Genomic DNA, 13,794 nt, shown 5'->3' with positions numbered 1-13,794 from the left:
CATGAATAATACAGGTATTTACATTATTCAACATAATTTGTGAATCATATATTAATTTACAAAATTGGTTTTGAGTTAGTTTAGCTGTTAAACGTGGCAATTAATTTTCATGCTTTTTACTTTAAAGATGTATTGACTTGAACGCTACAGAATAAACATATAACTTATGAGACCTGAAGAACATGGACTATGAGTGCACTCAACATCCTTCCATGGTAAGAGATTACACGAAGGGTCAATAACTGTTGCTGATTTTTCTCAGAAGAGTCTCTATTGTTAGGCTACAATCCTATATATACACATATCTGGGAGTAAATCCTTCAATGATCATGCAATGGTTTTTGTGGATAGACATGCATGGGAAATGCTCTACTGAGTTCTAATTTAAAGTTTCTAATGAATTTTCAACAAATTCTCCTATGGAGTGTGGAAGGCTACATTACCTAAAGCTTATCCATGTTATCGCTCATTCATATAAAAACCACATTCTAGCATTGATTAGGAATTAGGACAAAGAAATTACAGTCTAGTAAAATGAGATCTCATGGGCCATTTTTTTTTAGATTTTTTTATCCCACTTTAATTACTTTTATAAATAACTCAAGGCGGGAAACTTACCTAATACTCCTTCCTCCTCCTATTTTCCCCACAACAACCACCCTGTGAGATGAGTTGGGCTGAGAGAGAGTGACTGGCCCAAAGTCACCCAGCTGGCTTTCATGGCTAAGGTAGGACTAGAACTCACAGTCTCCTGGTTTCTAGCCTGGTGCTTTAACCACTAGACCAAACTGGTGATTAACATTTTACTTAAATTTGATTTAATTTTTTTACCTGAGTAAATCTTATACCATAATTGATCTCAGCCGAAACAGATTTTCTTGTTTTTTCCCTTTGAACAGGCCTATCATCCAAACCACGGCAGAATCTGTAGAGCATTTGTCCTGTTTTTGGTCCAAACTCTTTCTGAAGCTTTGACATTGTGACACACTGTAGATCTCCACAAGTTTTTATGCCCATAGATGACAACTTAGATTCTATTGTTCTTCCAACTCCTGACCCCAAAAATAAAAATTATATTTTTGTATTAGAACTCTACAACAGAGAAATCCATTCACTTAACAGTCATTGTTACACTATATTCAAATGCATATTGTACAAATACATAAAAATGTTACAAAATAGCACATGTGATGGTAATTTCCCACCTCAGTCAGAGAATGTTGTCTGCAACTATACAAAAAGTTACATATCATAACATCTAAAATAAGAACAAAAACTAATATTGACTAAATTACTTTTATAATTGGCCACAGGCCAGGCTCAAATTATCCTACTTCAGACACATTATGCAAAGATCCAGCACTCTGAAAAAGGCTCTTAGGCTGGGAAAGGTGGAAGGAAAAGAAGAGGACGACCAGCAGCAAGGTGGATGGACTCAGTTACGGTGGCAATGAGTGCAACATTGGGAGACTTGAAAGGACAGGTTAGGGATAGATCATCATGGAAAAATCTATCTGTGGTCGCTAGGAGTCAAAAATGATTTGATGGCACATAATCAATCAATCAATCAATCAATCAATCAACTAAACATCTATTTTTGTCTAGACTCCTTTTGGCAGAATACTATTACTTTGCTGTTTTGTATATTTTATTTAAAAAGACAGGATTAACATTTCTTAATCTCAGGATGCAAAACTATGACTATGTAATGTAATGCAACGCATCAGGTTGCTATTTAAATTTTGGGTAGTGCTATATATGTTACGGATTCGACTGGACTTTACATCAAGGGAAACCTTTACCTTTACCTATATATGTTACTTTAGCTTCACCATAAAGAAAATAACCACTTTGATTTGTTAATGACCCATTACTTTTGTAAAGTAGGGCTAAAGCAACTATGATAAATACTTCTGAACAAAACCAAGAAGGAATATATTAGAAAAAAGTTACCTGGAAGATGGATAATTAGCTGGCTCCTGATAAAGTCATCTACTTCTTCAGGCTTTAAATGATACTGCCCATCAGGCTTTGCTTGGCGAGTTGCTAGTCTGGCCAGTAAAATATTTGAACCTATAAAAGTTCAATGTTGTTTTCAAGCAGCATTTCACTGTTTGGAAGATTTAATACCTTTCTTATATTACATAAGAAGGTAAGGCAGGACACTTTTAATATATACTCCTAGTCATATGCCATAGGGAGACTAGGGAAGACTGTTTTATTCATCAGCCTAAGTAGAATTCAAGTCCATCAGTGATTATCATCATCTTATATACTGCAGAATTAGCTATTTCAGTTCCAACAATGATGATTTTTACACCGAGATCTGATGATGTTTTTTAGTATAATTCATTTTTAGTAGATATATAACATCTAAAGGAAGAATAGTTTTTAGAAGCTACTCTGAATGGAGGAAGGGGAGTGAGAAAAGATACCTGATATATGAACTTCTGTGTAGGCACCTTTACATGGCATTTGTGCCAGCGCAGGACAAACGCTATGCGGTAGCATGGCCACTCTATTCTCAGGGAGTCATCTCCTTGGGCAGCTGATTCAATTTTCTTCTGTTTTGTGTTTTACAGTGGTGGAATTCTGTAGGGCTTGGGAGCAGGCTGTTTTTCTAGTTTTACCTGCCTCATGCCACCTGTACAAAATATCCTCTAATAGATTTCACAGGCAATCTTGTCAGAAAAACCCAATCTTAATCCTTCTGTCAGGTTCTAGTTTGCCTCAGAATCCCTATGACAACCAACTGCTCACCTTGTATTTTTCCTGATTATATAATAACACAGAACTTTTACTTCATCTGACTACTATACAGACACAGAAATGTTTTATGTTGCAAACTACAACTAAGGATGCAGCTGTTGGGAAAAAGCTTTCCTGCAGAATTACTATGTCATGCTATCATCACATCCTTCAGTGGAAATGTATACAGGTAGGTCTCAATTAGTGTGGTTAATGAATCCCACAAAATGGTTGCATTATTTGAATTCACACTATTCAAAGTGATACTTCTATGGTAATTGGTTCCAGACTGATGGAAATAGGCAATAAAAATGTTTAAACATAATTTTTATATGTAAATGAAATATTACTGTAAAGGATAAAAAGAGTATACTTATAGTTTAAAGTTATAATTAATAAAGTCACAAAGTAGTTATAGAAAACAAAATAAAACAAAAAAATTCTAAACATTCTTAAAGGTAAGCTTACACTAACAAAAACATCTTTATTGTCTCAAAATATTTTAGCAGCATAGACTGAACTGTTTTCTCTTTCTTTAGATCTTCATACACATGCTGGTAGACTTAGAGTGCTTTATCTACATTTGGCAAATTTGCATGCTTCGATCAAGATTAGGATCAGCATCTATAATTTTTTGCTTCACAACTTCTATAGCTCAAAAGATACCTTCAAATTCCTTGAGAATGAACTCCTTTACTTGCACATTACTGTTTTCCTCTAATGGAATCCTCCTTTTCTCCATTTTGCACACATGAAGATTAGCAGCATCTAAAACCCAAACTACAACTGTGCATGCGCTAGCCTCAATTGTGCATGCACTAGGCTCACGTTAACTTAATTTTGGGTCACATTAAACACAACCTGGTATTAATTTACAATTTGCACTAAACTGAATATTGCATTATTTGAACCCGCACTAATTGTGACCTACCTGTACACTGGAAGAATGGCATCATGACAACTGGAGCTGTTCCCTCAGATCAACAGCTCAGATCTTTTGCAAGACAAATGGCCAAATATACACAGTGGGTACTGAAAACACGGGGGCAGGGAGTCACAGTTTATTTCCTTTCAGTTAGGAATATGGCACAGGAGGCGGGGCACTGACTGAATGACAACCTTTACACTCATTGTTGGCTGGACTGAACATTAATTGGCTCATGATATTTCCTGCCTTTTCTATTTAGTGTGACTGTCAGAAGTAAAGGTAATTCCATGGTTGATTCCAAAATGCTTTGCAAGGATTGGGCAATGGAAACAGTACTGTTTGCGAGTACCATGTGCTTAACTGAACATGATTAGAGATCACAGGTACAGTTTAACGGTCCTTACCCATGGGCATACAGATGCAATCTTGTTAAGCTGAATACATGGAGGTCAGATGCATAAACAATGCAAGTGTTTCTACTGTTTTACTTCTACTAAAAAAGGCAGTGCTCAGTTGGGAAAACATAAAAGCCTGTAAGGCAGGATTTATTTAGCTTCTAATTTATTATCTTCAAGAAATGGAAGGAGAAAACAAGAAAAATTAACTAGATGTAGCACACATCTTTAATATCTAATCATATAATTATTTTAATCCTGTGATTAATGAATACACTTCATGGAAGTAAAGTTTTGCTTTTACTTAGAGTATTTAGTAATCTACTTATACATAAACATTTCTAAACAATATACTAACCTATTCCAATAGAAGCAGGACATTTGGTCTTGTTTTTTATTTCTGCACGAATAATATTTGCTAGCTCATCTGATGTCAACCCGGTCTCTGCAAGGATTTCAGTGGTATCTACTAGTGCTTCATCACAACTGACAGCTTCAATGTTATGAGTATAGCTATCAATGCAAAGTAAAGAAAGTAAAAGGAAACAGTAGGAACAACTCTGTTTTTCAAAATCAAACGTATTTAATATTATTATTGATTTTTCAATCAAAAACCAACAAACACATAGAAAGTAAAGCTTTCCTATTGTTGAAAAAATTGAGTATTTTTTAGATATTTTAGACACAAGACTATAATAATGTGCAACAGAAAAATATATGCCTAATACTATTTTCTTTTCTAAAATTAGTTGTGTGCAATTGTGCAATTATTTCCCCTCCCAATTCCCCAGACTACTTTCCAAGTAGTATCTGAGTTTGTTTTTTATTCCTCCTTTTCTATTCCTTTTTCTTGTGTTATTTACACTGTAAGCATGAGAGCAAGGACTGTCTTGTTTTTCAAATTAATCAGCTTTTATTTTTGTGAATTCCTCCCCAAATTACTGAGTTTTCAAATGTTTTAAAACAGACTGTTGACCTGTTAAAACTATATAAACTGGAAGGATTTTAAACCAGTGATACAAGATGCAGTACTGTGAAGTAGCAGTAGTCACAGCACATACTGCATTTTATATGCAAAACGTAAAAGCTGAACCTAAGAAGTGTGACTGATTCAACTGTTTTAATCTTATCTATGTAGGTTTCACATTTTTTACATCTGATTAGTTTAATCAGACATTAATAAAAGCCCAAGCTGGAAAGTAGAATAATGGAACTTGGTTTAAGTAAGTTGGCTTAAAATAATTGTTAATTTGATTTTTTTTATTCTACTTGTAATATAATTTTTATTTTGCTAAGATTAAAAGGTAATCTGATCTTGGAACAGGTGTTATTCAGAAATGCTTGGGTGGCTTTATGGGATAGGGGAGGTTAGACAAAAAAAGATACAGAGAGACAGAAAAATATGGGAAGATTTCAAACAACATTTGTACACTGCTGAAGAGAAGTGGTTAATAACTTCGTAAGTAAAATAATAAAATAAGTAGCATATAATATTGCCTGGACACTTATCAAATTGCATTAAAAACCAATCAGTACGTTTCCATATTAAAAGCTTGTTTGGAGATATTCTTTGTCTAAAATAAATGATTTTCCCCTAATATGACAATATATTTACCTTGCCAATGTTTCGTACATCGTTTGTGCAACTTCTTTGTATGCATGAAAGTCATAGGAAACAGCTTGAAGATTTGGGCACAACTGTTTTGCTTGTCCAAAAAACATTCCATTCTTTATACCAACCTGCCTAAATTAAAAACAACAAAACCTAGGGTTCAAAATCATCCATTAATGAAGTTGAAATTATTATCCTTACACAAAGCTTATTAAGGAGTTAAGATACTATTTCATACAAGTTTTTTTAATTCAATTATTTATGTTGCACAAGGTAGTGGCAAATCTATTATCTCAGAGAAGTGCTACAGTATATTCATTTTGTAACTTGCACAGCAAAAGCTCAGGTCTTCCTACAAATACGATGGACTGCACAGTAGGACCCTTTTACTCACTGTTGAGCTCATTTGCTACTGTACAATTTAGGCTTAAATGCTTCAGACATGATTACCAATGCAAATGCACCCTGAAGCATGATTGGAATGTTTTAAAACAAATCTTCAAAAAGCTAAGCAACAACAGCTCTCTTTTTCAATGTTTCTAATGTGTCATAAAGCCCTAAAACAGGGTTTTAGTGTTTTAGCCATTATATATAGAGGGATATGATATACAGGTGGTCCTCATTTAGTGACTGCCTTGTTTAGTGACCATTCACAGTTACGATGGTGATGAAAATGTAACTTTGCAACCAATCCTCACATTTATGACCTTTGTAGGTCTGTAAAGCAAAGGAAAGCTGAAGTAAGATCATAAGCATAGCCATGGTTTCACTTAGTGACTGCTTTGCTTAATGACCAAGTTGCCGATCCCAACTGTGGTCACTAAATAAGGACTACCTGTGATGTTTATGTCATACAAATAGTATCAAACTTGCACAGTTGTTTATACTTTACAGTTTTTTTGCACTTGTTTCTTTTTTATTGCTGTCCCAAGCAGAGTTTTAGATTATTATGGTGAGAGGGAGAGGGGAATAAAGATGGTTTTACACGTGCTTCCAAATACATTATTAACAAAAACAACAGTATTATAATACACCTAGTTAAAAAATAAAAGTCACATCTGTAAGTTTATAAAACTAATGTAAAAACAAAGAAGGAAAACATGTATGTGGAGCAAGAAATAACCATAATTCCATAAATGACTACAGAAGTCTTCAATTTTATCCTCGCAGCAACCACCCTGTAAGGTAGGCTGGGCTCAGAGAGGATGATTTTGGACCAATCTTTCTCAGCCTAGTCAGCCTCAAATGGTTGCTGTAGGATAAAACTGGGGACAGGAGTGCACTGTAGTTGCCTTGAGTGCCTGGAGAAAAGACAGGACTTATATAATCAATCAATCATTCAATCAATCAATCATATATAACATTTTAAGACTTACTTCCACTTCTGCTTTTTTCTGCCTTCACATGTGAGAAAGATAGATAACTTGGTAAAGAGAAAACCTGTATTCTGCAACCTCCAACGGACAAATAATTTTCTCTTACCTGGCTTCATAACTGCAAGATGCAATTTCTGCCATTGATGACAGAGAAATATCAAAATCAGTTTTATTCAGTTCAGTAGAATCTTGATTATCATCATCTGTTGAGTCAGCATCATCAATTTCTATTTGAAAAATAATTTTATTAGATTATTATTTATGTTTTAAAATTGAATTTCATTAACAATAATCATTAAAAGTTACTTAAGAAAAAGATTATTTTAGAGTATGTAGAAATCCATGTAAGGTATAATCATAATTTATTTTAAAACTGTTCCACACTGATGGTTGATATATAGATTCTCTCTTTCAGGATAATATACATTAAAAGATCGAATAAATTTATAGGCTTGTACACCAAACCAACACCCATCAAAATACAGAGCACAGATCAATTTGATGGTTTTTGATACTAGTCTTCATATTTAATATACTCTATTGTTACAGCTTGTCTCACTCTAGGAAATTTAGAAGATACGCTTGACAGCAAATGCCCTTGCAAATACCACTAGACATAGCTATTTATTACTTATGTGGGTTCCAGGCTATGGAATCTTTTGCATGCTGATGCTGGCTACATCCAAGCAAAATTCTGTCAATTAACTCTGCAAAGTGGAACAGTAAGCTTCTGTTCTGGCTAGAAAGTCAAGACATGCTGCACCTTTAATTTCCCATGTTTGTTTTTCTGTGGCAGGATTCAGACTGTTACTATCTTAGTTATCATTAAGAAAGAAGTGTTTATAATCTACTCTTTAAGCCTAGTTATATAAATTAATCTGTAATATTTTACAGATTAATTTGGATATAAACCTCAGTATTTAACTAGACCTATTTCTAAACAAATATGCAAAGGATTGTGTTGTTGTAGTAAACATTGTGTAGAGTTTGATATAACAAACTATGATTTTCTTCATGAAATGAGAAAAACTCTTCCCTTTTGAATTGAAAAAAATATTTGCATATTATTTAAAAGATATATATATATTTAACCCAATGTGCTAGACTTTTCATTTTTTAATTAAAATGGAAAATACATCTAGTTATCTTATTAAAATAGAAGTACAAAAATATAGCAGTTTCATATGCAATACACAATCCACTTAAGCAGACTAGTAAGACAAAAACTGTTTCAATTATTTCCTTTGATAGTCAACAGCACATGTATCACTTTATATAATCTAATCTTGTTTTAGTCATTATTTCTACCAAACATACAGGCATTTCATATAGTCGTGAAACACCCATTTTGGTGCTTTGTTATATTCTGCCCAAATTAGGCAGAATTAAGTGAGAAAATTGGCCCTTACAATGAACTGCATACCAGGTATGAATAAGATGGAATAGTACAGAGCTATAGCATGCAAAAACAATGCAAGTTTCTGTTCTTATACAGTTTATCTCGTGTATCCATTATCTAAATATTGTGAGAAGCATGCACACATTCATAATTACTTCTTGCTAGAAAAATATAATGGATGCAATCATTCCCCTCCCCACCTCCCCATGTAAAGTGCAACTGAAGTCCTACTCTAGCATTCTAATATTCCTTTAGAAGAAAGAGTGTGATAAATTGGATTAATGTACATATAAACACACACCATGAAGAGTTATGTTTTCCACTCTTCAGTACTGCTGAACGTTGCTACCAGGTGCAGAATGACTTGAATGTGAAATTTATGATGCACTTCTTTACACAAATGATACTCAAGATAAAGAATGTAGTGGATGAGAAAAGTGAGAGACAGAACATGGACAAGCTGCTATCTTGATAGCTCATCACTGTCATTTTGATGGCAGTGTCATTCAAGTTGTCCAACGTATCTGCAAGTGCAAATTAGAGCAAATTATGCCCTGAACAACAAGAACAATGTCCTTAGTCCATCTGTTTCTCTGCCCTGGCATTAGATGATGTCATCATCTTGTCTATCTTCATGACTTCGATGGGCTCCTCCACAGTGCAGCACAGCAGCTCCCCCCTTAAGCTGACGAAGTCACTTCATGTAATTCAGGGGCAATGGAAGACACATTTTTCTCACTGGAAGGCAAGGTAGAGAACCTCTCATCAAAAGTTGGGAAACTAGACAGGCGCATGGTGAATGTGGAGCAACGGATGGAGAAATCAGAGGCCAGGACCAAGTCTGTGAAAAAGAAATCGCTGAGAATAAATCTGTATCTAAAGTGTGATAAAAAAAAATTGTTGCTCTCTAGAATGAGAATTGAAGATATTGGGATTGAGAATGCTGGCAGATGCGGATAAGACAGTAACTCATTCTTTATGTATGTTTAATTCCTTCTGTCTTTGTGTCAAGTTTTGTCAACAGATTGTAATTACCTTCCCCTAAGGAAATATTCTAAGATAGAAGTACAGAGTAAGAATGTCATCAAACGTAGAGTAATGCAATTATTGATGTATAAAAAAATTAAAGATTGAATCTTGGATCTCTTTAAGAAAATCAATTTATCCAAAAAGAGGCAATATAAGCAAGGGCAATCATCAGTGTATAAGCAGGTTGTAAAAGATGGGGTTGATGTTGCAGATACCTAAATCAAGTCACACTAGGAAGTTCACTGACCCTTAAAACAACTTTATCTAGCAGACTGTAGAGAAGATTGGACAGAACAAAGTATGGAGAATATGAGGTACTGATAAATGATGTTTGTTCTTTATCAGAACGTGATTAGTCATGTGTAATAAATTAAGGGTTAGATTTCATTCACACTTACAAATGAATGAACTCTGTTGTATGTAGATGATTTATTAGAGTGGAATTCATCAGTACACTAAACACACTTGAACATCTGTCCATCCAAAGCTTTTATTTTGTTTCAGTGCCTACCCATACTATATAACATATATTGCCAATCAAGTATTCCACACTGCAGTAAATTCTAGTATTTCACACTTTTCTGTAACAGCTAGCAAGCTAGTAATTATATTTGTTTACTGATAAAATAACTGCAAGTAAACACAGACTGCAAAAATGTAGATATTGAGAAAAATATGCAATTAAAAAAATCTAATTATCTACCTGCAAAACAGATTTTTTTAAAAAGAAAAAGCATATGGTTGTATTTGCCTAGAAAAGGAAAAACAAGCATGACTGGTTATAATTAATCTTATTCTCCACTATATGAACGGAAAGACATAATCTTACATTTTCTCCCTCTTCTTGGAAATGCAAGCCTTATATAAGTTTATAAAACAGCACACATCACATGGAAACCCCTGGTATACAAGAATATTTTGAACAGCACAGTTATAGAGGACAACTGGCTCAATTTTATCACACTGAGCACTGTTAACTCAGAAATGAACTATTTATGACCCTACATTATTAAGGCAAAACAAATGCTATGTCTTCTATGATAGAACTTATTCAGTAAGGTGAGGAAAAAGAGGAAATGCAGGTAGAATGGGACTTTTATGGCACTACATACATTATACTATATTATGGCAGACACTAGCGCAAGGGGTATCTGTCCAAAAAGAAAAGGTCTCATTCTAAGAGAATGTAAATAGAATCATAGAAACCTCTCAGGTTTAGAGAGACACAGCCAGACAGAAACGTATTTCGCTGTTTGGTTATTTTGCTCAAATGTTAAAAATGACTCTTATTTATTTATTTAAAAGATATATAGGGCTGCCCATCTTATACAGCATAACTCTGGGTGACTCACAACATACAGCAGTAGTTAAAAGTAAGAAAATTAAAAGTAACATGCACAACCAAGGCGCAATAACACTCCTATCCCAAATATACATGCACTGGACTCAACTCCAATCCTAGCCCAATGCCTGGGGGAAGAGCCAGTCTTAACGGCCTTCAGCCTTCCATAAGGCAAAGAGAGTAGGGGCCCTCTGGATCTCAGCGGGAGGCTGTTCCATTGGGCAGGAGCTGCTACAGAGAACACCCACCCTGTAGGTCCTGCAAGGTGACATCATTTAACAGGGGGGGTCTGGAGTGTGGCTACTCTATTTGATCTGTGGGACGGGCAGACACCCTCAGGGAGATGGTCCTGCAAGTAAGCTGGACCTGTGCTTTATGGGCTTCAAAAGTGATAACCAGTACCTTGAACTGCACCTGGAAGGAAACTGGAAGCCAAAGTAGCTTTCACAGCAGCAGTGTAATATGGGCAGACTGCAGGGTGCCCAGAACTCTGTGAGCCACTACATTCTTAACCAGTGAAACTTCTATGTGGTCTTCAAGGGCAACCCAACGTACAATGCACTGCAGTAGTCCAACTGGGAACTGACTAAGGCATTAAGTGATCATGAGCAGGGCCTCCCCGGTCCACCAATGAGTGCAAGTGGCACACAAGATGAAACTATGCAAAAGTTGCCCTAGCCACAGCTGCTGCTTGTTCTTTGAGCAGGAGCTGCCAGTCCAAGAGGACCCCCAAATTTCACACCAACTCTTTTCAGGAGGATGCTAGCCAATCAAGAGTTAAATATGACAACTCTCCAGATTCAGGGAAAAACTCAGAGCTACTCCACCTTGCTAGGGTTGAGTCATAGTCGGTTCCTTTATATCCAGACCCTCACAGCCTCCAGGCACTGGGTAAGAATCTGAATAGTATAACTTGTCTGGACTGGGGTGGAGATGTACAACTGAGTGACGACCTCACCCAGAGGCTTCATGTAGATGTTAAATAGGAGGGATGAGAGGATTGAGCCCTAGGACACCATACGTAAGGAGGGGCTTAGGGTTACACCTCTCCCACTCTACCAACACTGACTGGAACTGGCCGCAGAGAAAGGAGAAGAACCATTGTAAAACAGTGTCCCCACTCCCAACTCCCTAAGCTGGTTCAGAAGGATACCACAGTCAATGTTATTGAAAGCTTCCAAGTAATCCATGAAAGCCAGGATAAATGCACCATCCCCATCCTGAGCCCTCCAAGGATCATCCATAAGCACAAACAATGCCATATCAATACTATAACCCATCCTGAAGCCCATCTGAAAAAGGTCCAAGTAACCTGTTTCCTCCAGCACCCTTTTAAGGGGAGCACCCACCATCTTTATAATAACCTTCCCTAAAAGGGGAAGGTTGGAGACTGGATAAAAGTTGTTCAACACAGTCAGATCCACGGATGGCCTCTTTAAAAGGGGTGGACTATTGTCTCCTTCAAGGCAGGTGGAACTAACCCTCCCACAAAGAGGCATTAAACACTGATTGGACCTAACCACTTGCCACCTTCCAAAAGGAATTAACCAGGCATGAGGGGCATAGGCCCAGAACACAGGTGACAGAACTCACAGCAACAAGAACCCTGTCCACTTCCTCAGAGCCAACATATGCCAACACCTGATCATATTGCCAATGCCCTGTGACAAAAACCAAATCCAATGTGGGACCTTCACTGTGAGTTGGACCCTTAAGAAGGTGGATGAGGTCTTCCTAAGACACCTCTGACTCGGGGAAGAGAAGGCAGGGTGATGTCCCCCAGGACAATCAGCTTAGGGAACTTCACTACCAATTAAGGCACGGAGTCAAGGAGCTCAACAGGAAAGTTGTTACACTGCAGGGAGAGAGGGAGGAAGGAAAGAAGTTGTCCCGGCTGATACTTGAGGCCCAATTTCACAAACAGGACCTCACATTCAGCTATGTCTGGGGCAGCGCCCCAAGGGCCACTAGAGACTCCCAATAACAACAGCCACATCTCCAACCCTTCCTGGAGTCACAGCTGATACTGCACTAAAAATCCAGAAGGGCACATTTCCAAGAGGCACATTTCCAGAAGGGCACATTTCCAACCTCATACCAGCTTGGCCTTCTCATCTAGGATGAAATCATAGATGATGTGAGCTTTATTACAAGCTAACCTAGCATTGTAGCAACAGCTGGGGTCCAGGGACCCCAAAGGTCTGCACAGTGTACATCAGATCTACCCTTGAATCCCAGGCAGATGCAGTCCTTCCAAAAGCAGGAAAGCAGGTAAGATCACCAAAATAGTTACTGCACCATGTCACTGGCTAAGCAGCAGCCACAAGATGCAAGTTGGCCTTCTTACAGGACCACTGACCTGCTCCCACTCCTGTTATCTACCTGCATACCAAAAGCCTCTGTTCCACTAAGGGCTCCCATCCTCAGGATAATGTTGCCACTGCAACCCAGTAATGCCAGCCCACACCAGATGGCCTCTGCTCTGTCCCAGGCACAAAATGGAGGGCAAACTCAGAGCCACAACTATTGCTTCCTCCATCAAGCCAATGCACCTCCAGCCTCTTGAGCCATGCCGAAGCCCTTCAATCTGCTAGCTCTTCAATCTGCTAGCTCTCTGCGGACTCCCAAAACAAGTGGCACGATACCAGATAAAACTGCAGTGAAAAACACCATCAGACTACTGCCCAGCCGAACACTGCCTCTGCTTCCCCCATCTACCAAGGCTGTATTGCAACTGCCTCTGGGAGCAAACCACTCTAACCAGGACCCAACCAAACTTCCACAAACTATCTTCAAACTCCAGACCTAACTAAAATCACAGAACCCAACATCCACACATCTACCTTGCTGCCATGTTAAAATAAAATGTAACCTTTCTCATACAATTAATCTCCTTGTTAAGAACTGGTTATTCTTGTCAGTAAAGCTGGCATGTTAAATGCATAAAAGAATGCTTAAAAATTAA

The 13,794-nt window shown here is 37.2% G+C and overlaps 1 protein-coding gene across 3 annotated transcripts in view; it reads right to left on the bottom strand.

The window, feature by feature from the left end:
* Positions 1–13,794, bottom strand: part of REV1 (REV1 DNA directed polymerase) — a 68,231-nt gene that overhangs the window by 16,794 nt on the left and 37,643 nt on the right. For 2 of the 3 annotated variants that reach the window (XM_063304969.1, XM_063304968.1), the window contains exons 9-13: positions 7,166–7,286; positions 5,687–5,815; positions 4,430–4,584; positions 1,954–2,073; positions 832–1,052 (exon numbers count right to left, since the gene is read on the bottom strand). In XM_063304969.1, the coding sequence (XP_063161039.1) occupies positions 832–1,052; positions 1,954–2,073; positions 4,430–4,584; positions 5,687–5,815; positions 7,166–7,286 (746 nt within the window). Of the gene's footprint in view, positions 1–831; positions 1,053–1,953; positions 2,074–4,429; positions 4,585–5,686; positions 5,816–7,165; positions 7,287–8,759; positions 9,096–13,794 lie in introns of those variants that run through there. The other variant, XM_063304970.1, reaches the window with a different exon arrangement.

The sequence above is a fragment of the Candoia aspera genome, chromosome 5 (assembly GCF_035149785.1).
Source record: "Candoia aspera isolate rCanAsp1 chromosome 5, rCanAsp1.hap2, whole genome shotgun sequence".
Lineage (NCBI taxonomy): Eukaryota > Metazoa > Chordata > Lepidosauria > Squamata > Boidae > Candoia > Candoia aspera.
Note: the sequence above shows the minus strand (reverse complement) of the source record. Positions and strands in the feature narration are given on the sequence as shown.